Source organism: Stenella coeruleoalba (assembly GCF_951394435.1).
Source record: "Stenella coeruleoalba genome assembly, chromosome: 10".
NCBI lineage: Eukaryota > Metazoa > Chordata > Mammalia > Artiodactyla > Delphinidae > Stenella > Stenella coeruleoalba.
In genome coordinates, this window is record NC_137156.1 from 64,458,588 (window position 1) to 64,478,434 (window position 19,847).

The 19,847-nt window shown below is 62.2% G+C and overlaps 1 protein-coding gene across 9 annotated transcripts in view; it reads left to right on the forward strand.

Moving 5' to 3' along the window:
* The window catches only part of NBEAL2 (neurobeachin like 2), a 34,292-nt gene that overhangs the window by 7,566 nt on the left and 6,879 nt on the right, over nt 1-19,847 (forward strand). For 2 of the 9 annotated variants that reach the window (XM_079935755.1, XM_079935756.1), the window contains exons 2-41: nt 2,397-2,685; nt 2,787-2,868; nt 2,952-3,076; nt 3,260-3,342; nt 4,973-5,058; nt 5,158-5,440; nt 5,603-5,709; nt 6,189-6,269; nt 7,709-7,792; nt 8,197-8,295; nt 8,745-9,346; nt 9,429-9,561; nt 9,646-9,765; nt 9,970-10,291; nt 10,526-10,608; nt 10,723-10,815; nt 11,008-11,185; nt 11,314-11,447; nt 11,820-11,979; nt 12,208-12,310; nt 12,478-12,631; nt 12,735-12,893; nt 13,083-13,242; nt 13,419-13,504; nt 13,672-14,184; nt 14,846-15,024; nt 15,119-15,278; nt 15,519-15,656; nt 15,749-16,342; nt 16,494-16,651; nt 16,794-16,918; nt 17,002-17,137; nt 17,612-17,772; nt 17,871-18,187; nt 18,288-18,383; nt 18,691-18,815; nt 18,900-19,040; nt 19,208-19,338; nt 19,455-19,564; nt 19,654-19,771. In XM_079935755.1, the coding sequence (XP_079791881.1) occupies nt 2,397-2,685; nt 2,787-2,868; nt 2,952-3,076; nt 3,260-3,342; nt 4,973-5,058; nt 5,158-5,440; nt 5,603-5,709; nt 6,189-6,269; nt 7,709-7,792; nt 8,197-8,295; nt 8,745-9,346; nt 9,429-9,561; nt 9,646-9,765; nt 9,970-10,291; nt 10,526-10,608; nt 10,723-10,815; nt 11,008-11,185; nt 11,314-11,447; nt 11,820-11,979; nt 12,208-12,310; nt 12,478-12,631; nt 12,735-12,893; nt 13,083-13,242; nt 13,419-13,504; nt 13,672-14,184; nt 14,846-15,024; nt 15,119-15,278; nt 15,519-15,656; nt 15,749-16,342; nt 16,494-16,651; nt 16,794-16,918; nt 17,002-17,137; nt 17,612-17,772; nt 17,871-18,187; nt 18,288-18,383; nt 18,691-18,815; nt 18,900-19,040; nt 19,208-19,338; nt 19,455-19,564; nt 19,654-19,771 (7,008 nt within the window). Of the gene's footprint in view, nt 1-1,723; nt 1,788-2,396; nt 2,686-2,786; nt 2,869-2,951; nt 3,077-3,259; nt 3,343-4,972; nt 5,059-5,157; nt 5,441-5,602; nt 5,710-6,188; nt 6,270-7,708; nt 7,793-8,196; nt 8,296-8,744; nt 9,347-9,428; nt 9,562-9,645; nt 9,766-9,969; nt 10,292-10,525; nt 10,609-10,722; nt 10,816-11,007; nt 11,186-11,313; nt 11,448-11,819; nt 11,980-12,207; nt 12,311-12,477; nt 12,632-12,734; nt 12,894-13,082; nt 13,243-13,418; nt 13,505-13,671; nt 14,185-14,845; nt 15,025-15,118; nt 15,279-15,518; nt 15,657-15,748; nt 16,343-16,493; nt 16,652-16,793; nt 16,919-17,001; nt 17,138-17,611; nt 17,773-17,870; nt 18,188-18,287; nt 18,384-18,690; nt 18,816-18,899; nt 19,041-19,207; nt 19,339-19,454; nt 19,565-19,653; nt 19,772-19,847 lie in introns of those variants that run through there. The other 7 variants (XM_079935761.1, XM_079935760.1, XM_079935762.1 and 4 more) reach the window with 7 other exon arrangements.

Here is a 19,847-nt window from a genome sequence, read left to right on the forward strand (position 1 = left end):
GTGGGAGTTTCCTGCTTAAGTACCAAAAGCCCAAGTCACAGATGGCAGTGGGGCATGGGGAGATCAGAGGCCTGCACAGGAGAATGTGAATCACAGATGTGGGAGGGCAGAGAGGCTGGAGAAGGAGTCCCTGGTTGGACTAGGGGCCCAGAATGCCTGGCTTACCAATTAAGCCTTTTATCTTTGGGTCAGGGAGGGAGGACATGGTCAAATGTGGGCTTACAGGTGCTCAGCAGAGCTGTAGTGGGCAAGAAGGACGCAGGTTTTGGGTGGGAGAGACAGTGGGTTGACTGGGGGTGGTTTGGGGCTAGAAGAAGGGAGGATGGTGTTGGGACAATTTTGAAGGTAGGGAGGGATGTGTGGGGTCATTGAGGCAGGGTCGTGGGTCATGTGGTCAGCTTGGGCTGACTGGCTCTAGCCACCATGAGTGATCCTGGCCTAGAACAGAGGTTGAGCTGCAACTGTGCTAGTGGACGAGGCATCCCCTCTGGGGCCCCCCGTTTTCCCATTTGCAGTGGGAAGGGTTCAGAAGAAATGGTCTAAGAGCCCTGGCCTGCTCTGGTGTTTTCAGGGTTGGGCATGTTGATGTCCTTGCTGGTTTGTGGAGAGGAGAGGTATAGACAGAGGTGGGTGAGCAGGGAGGCTGCCAGCGGCAGAGGGTGGAGAGGTCGCCAAAGGTAACTGACAGGCAAAAAGTCACAGCGGTGTGGGCCTGCACCTTGGTGGCCCCAGCCCCTCTCTGAATTGCCTGGGCCTTGGCTCTGTGATAAAATGTACAAGGAAGGTGTCCAACCACAGGGTGGAGGGCTGCTCTGTCTAGGTTTTTTGGGGGCCTGGCCCAGTCTGCTGGGGTCAGGCCCCTTCCCTGGAGCCCATTCAGCCCTGGCCCTGTGGTCTGGGGCCCACAAGCGGCAAAAAAAGTTAGCCGTCCATGCAAAAGTAGTTGTGGAGGTCCTTGATTTGAGGCCCGTGGCACGTGGGGAGCAGTCTCAGGGTGTCGTCTGTGGTGTGTCCCTTGCCCCTACATGTTCAGTATAGTCCCTGCCCTTCCCCCCTACCCCTGGGAAAGAAAGCTGCTCTCTGGGCCATGCTGGTTAGGGTGGGTCCTCCAGATGGGGCTGGTGTGGAAGGAGGAGCTCAGATCCAGGCCACCACCCACTCCATGCCTTGGGAGGGGCTTAGAGGTTAGAACAGATTAGGGCTAGTCCAGGGCTTACCAGTGTCCCTGGAGCAAAGAGACCAGCAGGGCCAGATGGGGAGCCTGGATGCAGGAGGAGGGTGGGGCAGCGGTATGGATGAGTCCTTCAGCATCATTGCCTGGGCCTGAGGCCTTAGCCCCAGGTCAGGGAGCTGTGGGTGCCTTGAATGAAGGGCACTGTGGTAGCGCGGACCACAACCTGTCCCTGGGTAGGCTTGGCCTGACTCCTGTCCTGGAGTTCTCCTGGACCTCACGCCTGTAGAACTAGTTTCTGTCCACAAGCCCCACCCAGGGCAATGTGACCCCTGCCCATCTGTGCTGCAGGCCCCACCCCCGGTGCTAGGCTGGGTCCTTCATAGCTTCTCTTGCTGGGCCCTGGGTGCCCCAGGCCCTCCCACATCCCTGCGGTCTGCCGGGAGGAAGCGGCCCCCTTCCCCCACCGTGACTTTGCGCTTCCTGCCCCAGGGGCCAGGGTGGGAGGGGACGTTTCCCGTTCACACCAAAGTTTCCCTGGCTGGTGGCGCCCAAACTCGGGCTCAGCCCGCTGTCCCTCTTACCCATGGAACCAGCTCTGGGGCCTGGGGTCCAGGTAACCAGCCAGGGTGTGGGCGGAGGTTCCCAAGGTGAGGCAGGGCATTTTGCCTGTACAGGTGGGGGGGGGTGTGTGTGTGTGCGTGGGTCTGCCTGGTCGATAGTGCACATGCAGCCTGGGATATACAGTCAAGGAAGGTTTTCTGGAGGTGGTGGCTGCTGAGTTGGGAGAAGGTGGCAGGCGAGAGCCCAGCTCATAGCTTTGGGTTCAGGGAGGCTGGTGAGTGGGAGACCTTTACCCATAGCACCCCTGTGGGCCACAGCCGTGCCCTAGGAAGGTATACACTTAAGTCCCTCCCCTGCCTGTGTCAGGCTTGCCTGGGTCCCCAAGGGTTCAGGAAGTGGGAGAGGAGACTGGGAGGCTGAGAAAAGCAGATGGGGGCCCTGAGAGAGTGGTCAATATGTAAGGCAGTCCTCTGATGCTGACCTTCCGCTTCCTGTCCTCCTCCCCAACCCATCCCTACCTTTCTCCACCCCCACTGCTCTGCCTCCAATCCCTGTGTACCCCCATTCACTTTCCACCTCTGTCCACATCCCCTTGTCCCTCCCCTGTCCACTGTGCCCCTTCTGCCCCCACCACTGTTCCCCTGAACTCCTCTGCCTGCAGAAGGACCTGGGCTATCTGCAGCAGTGGCTGAAGGCCTTTGTGGGTACCTTCGAGAAGAGCATCTCACTCTCCTCTCTGGAGCCACGCAGGTGAGGCTGGAGCTACATGGAGGGCGGGAGACTGAGGGATGCTCGGCGCCTAGTGACCCCGCTCCCTGCAGGCCGGAGGAGGCAGGTGCAGAGGTGCCGCTGCTCCCTCGGGATGCGCTGCACGTGCTGGCCGAGCGGCTGGACGAGGGGGACCTGGAGCAAGCCCTGCTGCTGCTCAAGCTCTTCGTCATCCTCTGCAGGTGGGTCCCTGTTGTCTTCTCCACGGTGAGAGAATGTGCAATTATGGGCCGGGGTGGGGGCTGGCTTGTCACCGGGACCTCTCCCGTCATTCACTTCCCAGGAACCTGGAGAATGTAGAGGCAGGCGGGGGCCAGGTGCTGGTGCCCCGGGTGCTGGCGTTGCTGACCTGCTTGGTGGCCAAGGTGAGGTGGCCTCTACCCTGGGGGTTGGCAGGTGGTAGCCACGGCCCAGCTAACCCCCTTTCACCCTCTCTGCATGTCTACAGCTGAAAGGACCCCCACCACCGGAGAAGGGCCATGGGTCCCAGCTGGAAAACGTAGCCCTGCATGCCCTGCTCCTCTGTGAGGGCCTCTTCGACCCCTACCAGACCTGGCGGCGCCAGCACAGTGGGTGAGAGGCAGCCCGCAGGCGGAGGACCTAGAGGAGGCCCGGGACAGGATGGGGGTGGCCGCACTGGCCAAGGTGCAGAGGTGGGAGGGGCCGGTGTGCAGGCTGCTGAGGGGGAGGATGACGCAGGAGGAGTGAAGTGCTGGCCTCACCTCGGCCCCTGCCCACCCTGTCCCCACCTGCCAGGGAAGTCATCAGCTCCAAGGAGAAGAGCAAGTACAAGTTCCCTCCGGCGGCTTTGCCCTGTGGATTCAGCACCTTCTTCCGAGGTCAGGCCCCACCCCCGGCCCGCCTGGCCCCGCCCCCAAACATGAGCCCCCTCCTTTGGTTCCCCATTGCATATGCAGGATAGGACCCACTTGTGGCTGTACTCAGGGCTGGAAGAACCATGGGAATTTGAGTGGGCTTCCAAAGGCAAGTAGGAGTTCAGGGGCAGAGAGGAGAGGAAGGGCATGTCTGCACAAAATGAGTAATTTCTTTTTGCGGGGGAGTCGATTTCCCTTCCCCCTTCTCTTCTGTCTCTTGGGACCCCCCATTGCTTGTACCCCACTCTGATCTGGACCATCTTAAAACTCCCTGGTCCAATCTCTTTGTCCCTGTAGCTCCACCCAGTCTCCTCTCTTCCACAGGACAGTGTCTACATTAGGTGTCTCCCCTTCCTGCTCCCATACTCCCGGGGAAGCTGACCCCCCAGAACATCTCTGGCCACCTATTCTCCCTGGGTACCTTCTGCTCCTGAGTGTCCCCTCTCCTCTCATTGGAAGACACTGGCCAGGATTTCAGATGGGCTCCTGGCAGGATGCTGTCTGGACAGGGGCAGGCCAGGTTTGGGAAGGTGGTGGCCTAGGAAATACCTCAGTGTTTCTGGGATGCACCAGGGAGCTGCGGGCCTGGGTTTGGAACGGGGGCAACAGCTCCAAGAGGGGAGATGCCCCTGGGAAGTCCCTGCCTCTGTTCTCCCACAGCCTGAGTACTCTTCTTAAAACACACTGGATTTTGTTTCCCCTACTGTAAATTCCTCAGTGGGGACCTGACACCCTCAGAATCCAATCGTCTCCACAGCCTTCCTTTCCAGCCCCGCTGGCTCTCTGCTCTCCGCTCTCCAGCCACGGTCCTGTCCTCTCATTCCTAGAATCCAACTATCCCACCTTTGGTCTTTGCCCATACTGTTTCCTTATCCTTTTCAGGCCAACTGCATTATCAGGCCTCACCTTGAAAGCCCTGTCCCCTGGGAGGACCCCCACCCCATCCCACTGGTATCAAGGCAGCTCTGCATTCCCCCCTTCAACGCACACACACTCATGTGACCCAGGGCTGGTCCTTTCTGCTCTCTGGGTTTCAGTTCGTGTCCTGGCATCCTGTCCAGCTTTACTGGAGCAGGGCCAGGTGGGCCTCCCAGATATGACGCTGTGAAAGCCCCTAGAAGTCCCCAGTGGGGGTGTAGGGGGATGGTGTGTGGAGCATCTGTATGGTAGGTACGGCAGGGTCCCCAGAGCCGGTCATGGGACGCTCCAGCCATCACAGGGCAGAGGGACCAGGAGACTTGTATCTAAGAAACTAAACCCTGGGTTGCCATGGGGAAGTGCATGGGGGGTGCTCACCCTGGGGTCCTCATTTTGGGGCTTAAGGTTCCAGGGAGCTGGCTAGGCTCTCAGGGCAGGGCCATGCCCCCTACAAGCTCCCCAACGAAGGGCTGTGTCCTCAGACCTCCTGGCATAGAATCATGACATTTTAGACTCCCAGCACAGAACCCGGTCTTCTCCCTCAGATTGGGCCTCCCAGCCCTGTTCCTTGACCCAGCCCCCCACTCCCACCCCAGGGCACCCACCTCTTGTGTGGTCCCCTGGACCCACGGCCCTGCAAGCTTTGTGACGTTGTCTTGCTCCCCACCCCCATCAGAGAGCCTGCAGGATGCAGATCACTTGCCGCCTGTGCTCCTGCTGCGTCTCATCCATCTCTTTGGTGCTGTCCTTGCAGGAGGGAAGGTAGGCCTGGAGGAGCCTGGGGGCCCAAGCGTGGCTGTCTCAGAGTCTCTCTGCTGGGTGAGCCCTTTGCCCATTGCCCGTCTCTGCCCACACCTGCAGGAGAACGGGCAGAAGGCTGTGAGCGCTGGCACTGTTCAGGGCCTGCTGGATGTGGTGCGGGGCTGGGGCCACGGGCCAGCCCAGGACCCCCGCCTAGTGCCGCTGGCACTGGAGGCACTGGTGGGTGCGGTACATGTCCTGCACGCCAGCCGCACACCCCCCCGGGGGCCAGAGCTCCGAGCCCTGCTTGAGGGCTACTTCCGTGTCCTTAATGCCGACTGGCCAGCCGGGCCAAGCCTGGACCCCGAAGAGGCCCTCATCACCCTACGGGTCAGCATGCTCGGTGGGTATAGCCTCTTGGGCTCTTGGGGAGGTGGCACTAGCAGGGGAAGGCCCAAGTTATGATGGAAAGGCTGGCCTGGGCAGTATGGGAAGAAGGTTTAAGGCTGACCAGAGGCGCTGCTGAGACAGGCTTGGGCAGGACTGACCCTTGACCTCTCCACAGATGCCATCCCCATGATGCTGGCATGTGAGGACCGGCCAGTGCTGCAGGCCACCTTCCTCAGCAACAATTGCTTTGAACACCTTATTCGCCTCATCCAGAACAGCAAGGTGGGCAGGGCCCAGGCTGGGGCTGGGGGCACCACGTGTGGATGCCGAGCTGCTGATGAGCAAACTTGGGCTGGTGGGATGGCTTGCACTTCAGTGGGAGGGCCTGGGGCTCAGGATGGCTCTGGACCCCACATGAAGAGGGTGTTGTAGAAGGACGGGAGCTGCCCTGGCCCCTTGTTTCCCTTTTCCCCAACCCCAAACGTAGGGGCAGGAGGAAGGCTCAGCTGTTTCGGATGCAGTGCCTATCCCTGCCCACTTATCTGCCCCCGGCTCTGTCCCTCTGGGCAGGGTATGGGTGGCTCAGCTCCCCTACCCTTCCCTAGTGCCTGGTGGGGTGCTCGGCCTGGGGCTCAGGGCGCATCCTTCCCTATGGGGCGGAGCCCTGGCAACTGCCCCAGGTCCTGCTCTAATCCCACCCTTCCCTCATCTTCTCTCTCCTCTGCCTCCTCTACCTTGTGCCTCCCCCCCACCCCCGACAGCTGTACTTGCAGGCCCGGGCGCCCCCTGAGGGGGACAGTGACCTGGCTACCTGGTTACTGACCGAGCCCGATGTCCAGAAGGTACCACCCTGGGGCTGACCAGCTCAGGCACCCACATCCCTGGGCACCCACCCCCCGGGGCTCCCTCTTTGAGCCTTTCTGCACTATGCAGGGGGAACTATGCCAGTCCTGGTATAGCCTAGTGATGGGGCTGGGTCCCCCATGCTGTCTCACCTACCTTCCAAATCCCAGTCCTAGGAAATGGCACAGTTGTGATCTGTTCTCTGCCTTGTATTAGTCTTGGGAGCTGGGGTTTGGCTATGCCAACCTGGAAGGAACCTTCGATACTCAACCACCCCACCCCCATTGCACAGAAGGGGAAACAAGAGGCCAAATACTCAGGGATTTGGCTGTGGTCACTCACAGAGAAGGAGGTCCCCCACGTGGGGCCACTTCTTTGCTTGGATCCTCGCACCTGCCCTAAGCGGGTCACTGGGAGTTCCCTATCCCCTCATGCCCTCATGACGTGCTCCCTGCCTCACCTTGCATGGGGGCTGTAGGAGGCTGCGGGGTGTCAGGGGCTTCGCATGGGGCATCCTCTCTCTGGTGGCTCAACACCTGGGCCCCCGCCTCCAGAGCCCCGCCCTGGCTTTGTCCTCATGAAGCAGCCCTGTGTGTCTATTGCACTTGGCTGTTTCCTGAGAACCTGCATGTCCATTCATCTACAAAGCAGGCAAGGCCAGTGAGACCCCTGCTTTTTACAGATGAGGAAACTGAGGCCTGGAGGAGGGAAAAGATTGCCGGAGGTCCCTTAGGGAGTCAGGCAGAGCTGGGACCAAGGGCCCCATGGAGCCAAACTACAGCCTGGCACCTGCTGACAAACCCTCCGAGCCCTCCTGACTTCTCAGCCCCTCAGCAGGGCAGGGTGAAGGAGTAGCGTGCCTCTGGCTGTTGGGTGCAGCCAGGGTGGGCCTCAGCATCCCCACCTGGATCTAGGGGAAAGGGGCAGGGTAGGACTTCAAGTCTCGAAGGTTCTTCTGGTTCTAACATCCTGTGATTGATTGTCCCTAAATTCCCCAACCCCCTGTCAATCATCGTGGGTGATGGGACACTTGCCAGCCTGCCTGCACATGTGTTTAGCTTGGGTGGTGATGGGCGGAGACTGAGGCCCATAAACCCACCGGACAGTGGAGGGCAGAGGGCTGTGGCCAGAGGGTTCACTGGTGATCTGTCCCAGTATCCCAGTGAGGCCCTTCCCAGCCTTGGTTTCTTCCCTGGCTTCTCTGTCAGAGTGGGCCTTGCCCAGCTGCTTGGCAGCCTGGGCAAGGGTAGAGGGCCTGGTGGCTTCTGTTCTAGCACTGTATGGCCCAGACAGGGCTTCCACACTCCCTTGGCCCAAGCCAGCTCAGCTACTTGCCTTGGGGCATCTGTTCCTGTCCCTGCACCCCTTTTATTGCAGGGTGCCGCCAGCTGCGACGTCCTGGCACCTGCCTCTCCTGACTGTCCCTCCCCACCCCAAGGTACTGGACCAGGACACAGATGCCATTGCAGTCCACGTAGTCAGAGTGTTGACCTGCATCATGAGCGGCTCCCCCTCCGCCAAGGTGAGGATGCTGCGGTCCTGCTGTAGTAGGGGTGTGGGATGGGAGTTCAATTGATCAGCTGTCTCTAGAACAGGCCTGGCTGATGGCTGTCAGAGCAAGTGAGCTGGGGAGGTGACCATCCTGCCCTCTGGGGTGCGGCTCAGGCCCCTGGGCGAGCGTGGTCATTAGTGAGTCCTGGGAGCTGGCTATCCTGGCTCAGAGCTGGAGGGCGGAAGGACGCTTGTGGCTGACCCCATCTGCAGCCTTCCGAGGTAGACCCATTCCCCTGCTAGCACTGTGACCCAGAGGCAGAGCCAGGCAAGGGGGCTCTGAAAGGTGATGCCTCCTCCAGGGTTCCTGTAGGGTGTGAGTGCGCCCTGGGGCCCACATACACACTCACTCCTTTCCCACACGTCCCTGCACAGGAGGTGTTTAAGGAGCGCATCGGCTACCCTCACCTGCAAGAGGTTCTGCAGAGTCACGGTCCCCCCACCCATCGACTGTTGCAAGAGCTGCTCAACATGGTGAGGAAAAGGGCTTGGGGGCAGGGTCCCAAGGGCAGCCGGGAGTGAGTCAGGGCTACCACGGAAGGTGAGCTCTCCACCTTAGGGGGCCATGTTGACTATGTGTGACCTGGGGCCTGACTCTGTGTGTCAGGGTCACTGGGGTGAGGATTCTGAGCTGCATGGGGCTACCAACAGAAGCTGCTACATGTTAGCAAGCCCCAGGATGATCCTAGGAAGAGGGGTTTAGGCCAACCTAGACTGAAAGCCAAGGGTTGTTGTTGGTAGCAATGGTTGTCTGAGCACCTCTGGCTTTCCTGAGCCTCAGACACAACCTGTGAGCTGGATGGGGTAGCACACGTTGTGTCCCCATGCTGGAGGCAAGTAAACTGAGACAGGAAGTCCCACTGTTGGTAGGGTGGCCTGTTCCATGCCAGTTGCCCGGGAACTATCATTCTCTCCACCCGCAGGCTGTGGAGGGCAACCACAGCACGTGTCCGCCACCACCAATCCGCAATGAGCAGCCGGTGCTGGTGCTAATGCGGTGGCTGCCAGCACTGCCCACAGCTGAGCTGCGGCTCTTCCTAGCACAGCGCCTCTGGTGGCTCTGTGACAGCTGCCCTGCCAGCCGTGCCACGTGTGTCCAGGCCGGTCTGGTGGGCTGCCTGTTGGAGACACTCAGCGAGGGGGCAGCCCTGGGGGCCCGCTGCCAGGAGCAGCTGCTGGCGCTGCTGCAAGCATTGGGCCACGTGTCACTAAGGCCCTTGGAGCTGCGTCGCCTGCTTCGTCCCCCAGCAGGTCTGGACTCAGGGCCGGGTGGAGCCGAGGCCGGGGCTGCCCGACACGCAGGTGCCACCATCCGCGCGCTCTCAGGCATGGCCCGGCGCCAGGGCCCGGCACGAGCCCTGTGCTACTTTGACCTCACGCCCAGCATGGCGGGTATCATGGTACCCCCTGTGCAGCGATGGCCAGGACCTGGCTTCACCTTCCATGCCTGGCTGTGTCTGCACCCCACGGCTGTAACACCCGCCCCGGGCCCCACCCGGCCGCTCCAGCGAAAGCAACTGTACAGGTGGGTGACTGCTAGGGACCAGGGCGCGGTGCCAGGGTGAGCAGGAGAACCAGCGGGCATAACTGGCTTGGCCTGCCCCCAGCTTCTTCACCAGCAGCGGCTCAGGGTTTGAAGCCTTCTTCACGGCGGCTGGGACCCTGGTGGTGGCCGTGTGCACCCGGAAGGAGTACTTGACCATGAGCTTGCCTGAAGTGTCCTTTGCCGACTCTGCCTGGGTGAGCCTCCGTCCTCGTGGCCCAGGGAGGTGGAGGGGACACCACGTCCCAACCTGTGACCTGATGTTGTGGCTTCTGTTCTAGCACTGTGTGGCCATTGTCCATGTGCCCGGGCGCCGGCCCTTCAGCCAGAACCTGGTGCATGTCTACAGAGACGGCCATCTGGTGAAGACGGCACCCCTTCGCTGCCCCTCCCTTAGTGAGGTGTGCCAGGCAGGGTTTAGGGAGGCTTGGGCAGCTGGGGGCACTTGGACAGGGTGGGGCTGGAGCCCCGTGTTCCCCCTCCCCCACCCCACAGGCCTCAGCCTCTGGGGCCTGTGCAGCCTTGGGGGTCACCGAGGAACTGGATGCAGGTGGAACCCCAGGCTCTGCTGTGACCTGACCACTCCCCCAACCCTGGCCCCACAGCCTTTCTCCTCCTGCTGTATCGGCTCTGCTGGGCACCGCACAACGACCACCACCACGGGCCTACCTGCACCACCTGTCCCCGCTGCCCTGGCTCACACTCACCCCTCCCTCACCCGCTCCCAGTCAGTCCCGGCCACCACAGGGCTTGGCTGGGGGTCCGGGCTGGTGGCCCCTCTGCAGGAGGGCAGCATCAGCTCCACCCTCGCAGGCACACAGGACACTCGGTGGGGCAGCCCCACATCCCTGGAGGGCGAGCTGGGGGCTGTGGCCATCTTCCATGAAGCCCTGCAGGCGGCAGCCCTGCGGGTCCTGTGCACCCTGGGTATGCAGCGCTGTCCCCGTGCCCTGCCCCAGCCCCTACCGCTTTGCCCCAGGACCCAACTGGTTGGGTCTCAACAAGTGCCCAGGCCAGAAACGAGGGGTCTGGCGGGGGGAAGGTGAGGTGTCCCTGGGAGGGGGGGGGTCTGTCCTCTTATCAGGCAGAGAAGAGGCAGGCTGTGTGTGGGGTTTGGCCAGAAGCCCAGCCAGGTCTGAAGCCCCCCTGCCCACCCCCCAGGGCCCAATGAGACAGCACCCTTCAAGCCCGAGGGTGAACTGCATGAACTTGGCACCAAGCTGCTCCTCCATTACTCACCTCAGGTACTGCGGAGGTGGGCAGTTGGCTTAATCCCGCTCCGTCCCCCTGCCTCCCACCCTCTGTCTCCCGCCACCTCCTCCACTGAGCCTTGCTGCCTGCTCACCCCCTGTCCGCAGGCCTGTAAGAACAACATCTGCCTGGACCTGTCCCCTGGTCACGGGCTGGATGGCCGCCTGACAGGCCACAGGGTGGAGACCTGGGACGTGAAGGTGTGTGCTCACGTGAGCAGTGTGTGCAGGAAGCATGAGCATGGGCACATGTGTACAGGGCGGGCTGGGGAGTGGCACTGTGCCCTGGGAGGTCTTGAGGAGACCCAGATTTCCAGGCTGGAGGGTCTGCTGGGATGGAGTGGGGCAGGAGATGGCTGGGTGCTGCCCTCTCATGGGGGCCCCCACCCGCAGGATGTGGTGAATTGCGTGGGAGGCATGGGTGCCCTGCTGCCCCTGCTGGAACGAGTGGCTACACAGCCCCAAGAAGCCGAGGCAGGTCCAGCAGAAACACATGACCTTGTGGGGCCCGAACTGACCTCTGGCCACAACGCCACCCAGGGACTGCTTCTCCCACTGGGCAGGTCCTCAGGTAAGTGTCCCTGCTGCCTGAACTGGGGGGAGGAGATCTTGGCATGGTTGGGGGACTGGACTGCTTGAGGTCTCTGTGGCCACTGGCAGGCCTTTGAGGTACATCTGTTCCCTTCCTGGTGGCGGTAGAGGAGCGAATGGAGAGGAATGCAGTGGCTGCCTTTCTGCTGATGCTGCGGAACTTCCTACAGGGCCATGCTGTGAACCAGGAGAGCCTGGTGCAGTGCCAGGGGCCTGCCATCATTGGGGCCCTCCTGCGCAAGGTGGGGCCTGCTGGGGCAGGCGGGGAGGGGACTGCCCTGTCTGACTAAGGGGACTGATTGGAGGGACCAAGAAGGGGAGCCTGATGGCATCAGTCAGGGAGGGCCTCCTGGGAGAGGTGGCATTTGAGCAGGGCCTTGAAAGGCTGGGCAGGGTTTGGCTAAGAGGGTCTGGGGGGAGTAGCAGAACAGCAGGGCACCTGCACAGCAGTCTGGGAGCTTGCACTTCAGAGACAGCAGGGAGCCACTGAAGCGTTTTGAGCAGGCAGAATGCTTGTGTCCATCTGCCTGTGCAGGGCAGGGTGGAAATTGGGAGGCCTGAGAGTGGGCGGGCAGGGCCTGATATCTCACCCCAGCTCCTCTGTCCTCCCCCAGGTCCCCAGCTGGGCCATGGACATGAATGTGCTCATGTCTGCCCAGCTTCTGATGGAGCAGGTGGCAGCCGAGGGCGGTGGGCCCCTCCTGTACCTGCTCTACCAGCATTTGCTCTTCAACTTTCACCTCTGGACCCTTAGTGACTTTGCTGTGCGCCTGGGTAGGTGTGGGGACTTGGGGATGTTGGTGGAGGTTCTGAGAAGCTATAACCCTGTGGGTGATCTGAGGGGACATATCTGCCCTGAGGCGTCTGAGGGGACCATGACCCTCTCCTGGTGGGGGGTGGAGGTGGGCAGGGAGGTCTGGCAGGGGCATGGCCCCTGTCTTGGAGGATGGAAGGGACCCGGCTCAGTCAGGTAGCCTGAGCCCTCTGCCGATTCCCACTTAGGCCACATCCAGTACGTGTCTAGCATAGTCCGTGAGCATAGACAAAAGCTCCGGAAGAAGTATGGGGTCCAGTTCATCCTCGATGCTCTGCGCGCTCACTACAGGTGAGGCTGGTGGGGGCAGATGGGGTGGGGTGCTGACACTGCAGCTTCTGGCCTTGGGGGCAGGTCTGTTCAGTCCCCCAGCTCACCTGCCCACTTGCCCTGTTCTCCCCTCCATGCCCCTGTGTTCTCCTGGCCCTGGGTGCATGTTTCTGCTGGGACCTGCCCAGCCTACAGCGGGAGCACCCCCTAGCGGCTGATGACCTGCGCACAGTGCAGACTTCACTCCTGGGCCTGGCGCGGGAGTTTCTGGTGCGGAGCTCTTCCGCTGATGACCTGCAGGTGGTGCTGAACTTTCTGGCGGCTGCGGGTGATGATGGCCAGGTAAGCTGGAGGTTGGCGAGGGTGAAACTGGGGGAGGGGTGGAGTGTGGACCACGTTCAGGGTTGGGGGGTGGCCGGCTCAGTGTGAGACTTTGTATCCCCAGGTGCTGGGTGCGCTGGACCTGCTGCTGGCACTGCTGCAGGGCTCGCCAGCACAGGAGTCTTTGGCTGTCTTCCTGCTGGAGCCAGGGAACCTTGAGGTGCTGCTGGCACTGCTGGTGCGGCCAAGGCCCATGCCCTTGCTGCCCGACCGAGTCTGCAAGGTACACTCAGCTCACTCCTGACCCTGGCATCCTAATTCACGGGGGCCCCCGCCTGAGTCCAGAGAGGTGCAGAAGGCCTTAGGCTGGTGGGTGAAGCTGCCTTTGCCGACCTCTCTTGGAGCCACACGCCTGCGTGGTGACTCACCCTCCTCCAGTAACTCTTTCCCCATGATGACGACCCCTACACAGATCCTGCGCAGACTGCAGCAGAATGAGCGCTTACCTGAGCGCAGCCGCCAGCGGCTCCGGCTGCGAGAGTGTGGCCTCCAGGGTCTCGTTGCCTGCCTGCCGGAGGGGGCTGTTTCCCCCCAGCTCTGCCAGGGCCTCTTCAAGCTGTTCCTGGGGGCAGGTACAACCTGGTTGGAGCCAAGAGGCAGGCCAAGTAGAGGGGTGATGTGGATCCAGGAACCAGGGCAGGTGGGAATAGGGAAGGTGTTGGTACCAAGGGACCAAGGCTGAGCCAGCAGAGGAGCACAGTCCCTCTCTGGGGTCAGTCCCTCAGGCCTTTTCTGGCCGTTTTCCCAGATTGCCTGAACCTCTCAGATCTGTTGGCTGTGGTGCAGCTGTCCCTGCAGGCTGACCTCAGCATCCGCCTAGACATCTGTCGTCAGGTGAGTGGGAAGTGAAAGCTTTGTTGGGGGTTGGGGGGCGGCTTCTACCCTGCGGCCTTTGCCTGTGACGAGGGGTCTCTGGAGGCCTCCCATGCAAAGGCCCCAGGAGGAGGGGCTGGGGCAGGCTGTCGGATGAGTCCCTCACTTGCTGTGCCCTGGCCCGGCAGCTCTTCCACCTCATCTACGGACAGCCAGATGTAGTGCGGCTGCTGGCCCGACAGGCCGGCTGGCAGGATGTGCTGACCCGGCTGTTTGTCCTGGAAGCCGTCACAGCTGGCAGTCCCCTGCCCTTTACCCCCGAGCCACCCACCTCCCCGGAGCCAGCCTTACACAAGCCACCCACTGAGTCACCTGAGCCTTCGGACGTCTTCCTGCCCGCGGAGGTCCCCTGCCCTGACCCTGACGCCTTTTACCAGGCTCTTTCCCCATTCTCCACACCCTTTGAGCTGGGCCCAGAACGGGCCAGTGTGAGTTCAGGCAATACTGCTGGCGGTGGCAGTGGCAGTGGGACTCTCACTCCAGCCAGCCAGCCTGGCACCCCTTCCCCGCTGGATGGGCCCCGGTCCTTCCCTATTGCCCAGGGCCGCCACAGCTCCAGTCTCTCCAATGTGCTGGAGGATGGCAGCCTGCCAGAGCCCACCATCAGTGGGGATGACACCTCTAATACAAGCAACCCTCAGGTGAGGCGGCCCACCCTCTACCACCGTGCGGCACCAAGGGAGGGCACCTCTGGGACACGGGGCAGGCAGCGTAGCTTTTCCACAGGTGTTGCCCTATTTGACATCAGGGCTACAACTGCTATTCGGGTCTGGCGCTGCCGCCTTGTAGCTTTTATCTGCAGTGTGTTCCCTGGGGGGTGGGGGGTATTCTGGAACAGGGCAAGTCATGCTGAGACAGAGTTGGGGGCACTAACCAGGCTTCAGAAGGCCCTAGAGAGCCTGTGAGGCAGGGACTTCACAGGGCCCGTGGGCAGTATTGCTGTAAGGGTCCTGCCTGTGCTTCTGGATCCGGGGATGGGCGTCTGCTTATTCCATGGCATTCTTCCAGAGAATTCTAGGACAGTCCTTGAGGCCTGTGAGGACTGTGAGGTAACCGTGTGAACTACCTCATCTCCTCTTAGGAGTCCTGGAATCCCAGGATCCTCCCTGGAACTCGGGCAGTGGCTGAGGCCCACACCATCTGTTTAGGCCTTTAGCACCAGACTGGCTCGGCTGTTGGCCAAAGGCTCGGCTTCCTGCTGTCCCTACTAGTGGGTGGGCGGACGTGCTGAACAGGGATGGTAGTGGGGCAGTGATTGCCTCCCTCCCCAGCCTGCACCCCACACACCCCCTGTGTCCGCAGCAAACCTGTGAGGAGGAGCTTTGTAACCTGCTCACCAACGTGCTGTTCTCGGTGACTTGGCGGGGAGTGGATGGCAGTGACGAGGCTGCCTGGCGGGAGCGCGGCCAGGTCTTCTCCGTGCTCACCCAGCTGGGGGCCTCGGCCACGCTTGTGCGCCCACCAGACTGCATCAAGCGCAGGTGAGGGGGTGACTCAGGAGGGGGAAGAGCCTCGGGGAAACCTGGGGCCAAGAAGGCGGTCAGGTAGACACCTGAGTCCCTCGCCCCTCTCCAGCCTCCTGGAGATGATGCTGGAGTCAGCCCTGACCGACATCAAAGAGGCCCCCCTTGGGGTCCTAGCCAGCCTCACCCAGCAGGCGCTCTGGCTGCTGCGCCTGCTGCAGGACTTCCTGTGTGCCGAGGGCCACGGTAACCAGGAGCTGTGGAGTGAGAAGGTATGATAGCTCAGAGGGGCACGTGCTCAATGTTCTCGTGCACCTGAGGGCATCTGGTCTGGGAGGTGGATGAGTACACGTGTGCCGTCATGGGTTCATCAGCTCCGGTATCTGTGAGCGTAGGTTTATCTGTATGTACAAACCCTCCCTGGCCTCCAGCCCAAACCTCACCTTGCTCTTGCCCCATGGGCTGTTGGCCTCCTCTGGTGATGGCCGCCTGGAATATATGGTGTGTGGCAGCTCTTTGAAGGTGTGTGCAGCCTGCTTGATCGCCTGGGGGCCTGGCTGCACCTGGCCGATGGCACAGCAGATCTCCGAGAGATGGCACAGATTGGCCTGCGCCTCGTGCTTGGCTACATTCTGCTGGAGGACCCACAGGTGAGCACAGGGTGGGTGTGAGGGGAGGGTGTGTGGTGGGTATAGGGAACTCTGGGAGTAGCTGGTGACACCTCCACCCCTTCGGTCCACAGCTGCACGCCCAGGCCTATGTAAAGCTGCACGCACTGCTGCAGACTGCAGTGCCCATGCGCCGGGAGGAGGCTTGTTATGTGCTCTCCAAGCTGGAGGCGGCGCTGGCACGGGCGCTGAACACCCCAGCCTCAGAGACCCCCACCGGGGACGGGGAGCCCCCAGCTGCAGCCGCTGCTGCAGAGCGCTGCTCATGGCTGGTACCGCTGGTGCGCACACTGCTGAACCGTGCCTACGGGCCCCTGGGGCTGCAGTGGGGGCTGCCTTCCCTGCCTCCCACCAACGGCAGCCCCACCTTCTTCGAGGACTTCCAGGCCTTTTGTGCCACCCCCGAATGGCGTCACTTCATCGACAAGCAGGTGCCTGGAGCTGGGGGCACGGGCAGAGAAGTGCGAGCTGGGGACCCACATCGAGCACCGGTCTCCTGTCCCTGTCCCATCCTCCAGGTGCAGCCCACCATGTCGCAGTTCGAAATGGACACCTACGCTAAGAGCCACGACCTCATGTCAGGCTTCTGGAATGCCTGCTACGACATGCTCATGAGCAGTGGGCAGCGGCGCCAGCGGGAGCGGGCACGCGGTCGTCGGGCCTTCCAGGTGTGCGACCCGAGGCGGGGGGGCGGGGAGCTGCTCCACACGTGGGCCCAGAGGACGGCTGATGGGACGGAGTGGAGAAACAGGGACAGCACATGAAGCAGCCAGCGGGACTCACCCGTTCCTCCACCCTACCCACCCCCCCACTCCTCAGGAGCTGGTGCTGGAACCTGCACAGCGGCGGGCGCGCTTGGAGGGGCTGCGGTTCACAGCGGCCCTGAAGCAGCAGGCAGCGCAGCACTCGACCGCCCTGCTGCACTGGGGAGCGCTGTGGCGTCAGCTCTCTAGCCCCTGTGGGGCCTGGGCCCTGAGGTGGGCGGGGTTCTGGGTGGAGTCCGGGTGGGGTGGGGCTTGGGAGGGAGGAGCCGGGAGGGTGCCTTTGGGGAGGAACCTGGGAGGAACCCAGAGGTCTATAGCCTTCTGCCCGTGACCATCACTGGGGACGTATCTGTAGGGACCCGCCCACCCCCCGCTGGAAGCTCTCCAGTGCCGAGACATACTCGCGCATGCGTCTGAAGCTGGTGCCCAACCATCACTTCAACCCTCACCTGGAAGCCAGTGCCCTACGCGACAACCTGGGTGAGAGGGTGTGCTGAGCTGGGTCCACCCAACCTCGTACGCCCTGTCTTGTCTCTGGCTGAGCACCCTTGGGCCCATTGCAGGTGAGGCCCCCCTGACACCTGCAGAGGAGGCCTCCCTGCCTCTAGCAGTGACCAAAGAGGCCAAAGTCAGCAGCCTACCCGAGGAACTGCAGGAAGACCAGCTGGGTGAGGATGAGCTGGCTGCGCTGGAGACCGCGTGAGTGGGGCTGGGAAAGAGCTGATTGATGGGGGCAACGGGTCTGCTCCAGTGTGTGCTGGCCGGTGGTGGAATTGACTCCGGAGTCTGTTTCCCCTCCCGCTGAAAGGGATGGTCCAAAATCAGGTGGGAGTATTGGGCACAGCTATAACAGGATGGATAGTTGCTCTTTCATGGCTCGGCACCCCAGAGCAGGACTGAGAAACACAGACCAGACTAGGATGGGGGCCCATGGGAGCAGGCAGGGCTGAGTGAGGGAAGCCGGGGATGGGGGTTGGTGTCCTGGCAAGACATTCAGAGGCCCAGGTTTCGGGGCGGGGACTGTGGTCAGTCTGGACCCTGGGCAGCTCCTCCTCCTCTGGGAGTCATGAGCTGTGCACCTCATGACTTGGTGGTGCTCTGAGAGCGTGGTCCTTGGGCTTGTCAGAAAGGGGACCCCAGAGTCTGGAGCCTAAAGTGGGTGCCGGCCCCCAGGTTGGAGGCCGCAGAGCTGGACGAGCAGCATGAGAAGCTGGTGCTGTCAGCTGAGTGCCAGCTGGTCACAGTGGTGGCTGTGGTCCCAGGGCTGCTGGAGGTCACCACCCAGCACGTGTATTTCTACGACGGCAGCGCTGAGCGTGTGGAAACCGAGGAGGGTGTGTTCTGATGGAACGGGACGGAGGGACGGCAGGGATGGCTGGGGTACGGTGGGGCCGGGGCAAGTGACTTCTGCACTCGCTGTCCGTCCCCACAGGCATCGGCCATGACTTCCGGCGCCCACTGGCCCAGCTCCGCGAGGTCCACCTGCGGCGTTTCAACCTGCGCCGTTCGGCGCTTGAGCTCTTCTTCATTGATCAGGCCAACTACTTCCTCAACTTCCCCTGCAAGATGGGTGGGGCCACGGCCTCATCTCCGTGCCAGGCCCCCAGGCCCCAACCCTGCCCCATCCCACCCCACACCCAGGTGCGGAACCAAGTGTACTCGTGGCTCCTGCGCCTGCGACCCCCCACCCAAGGCTACCTGAGCAGCCGCTCCCCCCAGGAGATGCTGCGCGCCTCAGGCCTTACCCAGGTGAGAGCCCTGGAGTGTGAGGATCGGGTGAGGTCAGGGCCCGGCGGTTGGGAAGAGGGCTGGCAGCCCAGCTGGCTCACCTCTTGCCCCTGCCCCCCAGAAATGGGTACAGCGTGAGATCTCCAACTTCGAGTACCTGATGCAACTCAACACCATTGCGGGGCGGACCTACAATGACTTGTCTCAGTACCCTGTGGTGAGGGCCTGCTCCCCACCTCCCCCACTCCTCTGGTCTGCCAGCCCTGGTTCACCCAAGTGTGGGTACTGATGCTTGGTCAGGACCGAGCCCTGAGCTTGGTCCTGGGTGGGTGCTGTCTGAGGCCTGGCCTCTGTTCTCCCCGAAGGGAATCCTGTCCCAGACAGTCCCTCCTGCTCCCCTGCAGCCCCTCCACGTGGTGCATCCCCACCTGTGGGCTCCGCCCGTCTTCTTGAGGGTGAGGGTGAGGGCAGGGCAGGTAGGCCATCAGGACCCTCATGCAGCTCCTGCCCGGGTGGGCGGCCAGTTCCCCTGGGTCCTACAGGACTATGTGTCCCCAACGTTGGACCTCAGCAACCCAGTCGTCTTCCGGGACCTGTCCAAGCCCATCGGTGTGGTGAATCCCAAGCATGCCCAGCTTGTGAGAGAGAAGTGAGTGCCTGAGTGAGGCTGGGCTCGGGGGTTGGGATGGACAAGAGGAGGGCTTCTGCTGACTCCCCCCAACTGTTGCTCTAGGTATGAGAGCTTCGAGGACCCAGCGGGCACCATTGACAGATTCCACTATGGCACCCACTATTCCAACGCAGCAGGTGTGATGCACTACCTCATCCGCGTGGAGCCCTTCACCTCCCTGCACGTCCAGCTGCAGAGTGGCCGGTGCGGAGGGGCAGGCAGATGGGGCAGGGCAGGGCAGGGTGGATGAAGGGAAGAGGCGGGTCTTCCAGGCACCCTGGACCCTCTGGCTCCCGGCTTTCCTGCGGCCACACCTTCTCCCCCACTGTCTCCCTTCTCTCCACCTCACTTTGGCCCGTGCCCCTCCCTAGCTTTGACTGCTCTGACCGGCAGTTCCACTCGGTGGCAGCAGCCTGGCAGGCCCGCCTGGAGAGCCCAGCCGATGTGAAGGAGCTCATCCCAGAGTTCTTCTACTTCCCTGATTTCCTGGAGAACCAGAACGGTAGGAGCTGGCGTCGGGGCAGGAGGTGTGGGGATGGAGAGCTCGGGTTGGGGGCGGTGGCCAGGGAGCAGGTGAAGGTGGCGTAGAGAGACAGCTGACCCAGTCTTCTGTGCCAGGCTTTGACCTGGGCTGCCTGCAGCTGACCAACGAGAAGGTAGGCGACGTGGTGCTGCCCCCGTGGGCCAGCTCTCCTGAGGACTTCATCCAGCAGCACCGCCGGGCTCTGGTGAGATGAGCACACGCAGACAGGCGGGCAGCCGGGGTTGGTGGGGGAGTCAGCCGTTCCTGGACTGACTGCCTCCTCCCCGCCCCCAGGAGTCAGAATATGTGTCCGCCCACCTCCACGAGTGGATCGACCTCATCTTTGGCTACAAGCAGCGGGGGCCAGCTGCAGAGGAGGCCCTCAACGTCTTCTATTACTGCACCTATGAGGGTGAGCAGTGTCCTTGACTCAAGTGGGAGCCGGGGCACAGAGGAGGGGTGAATGCGGTGGGCACAGAGGGAGTCCT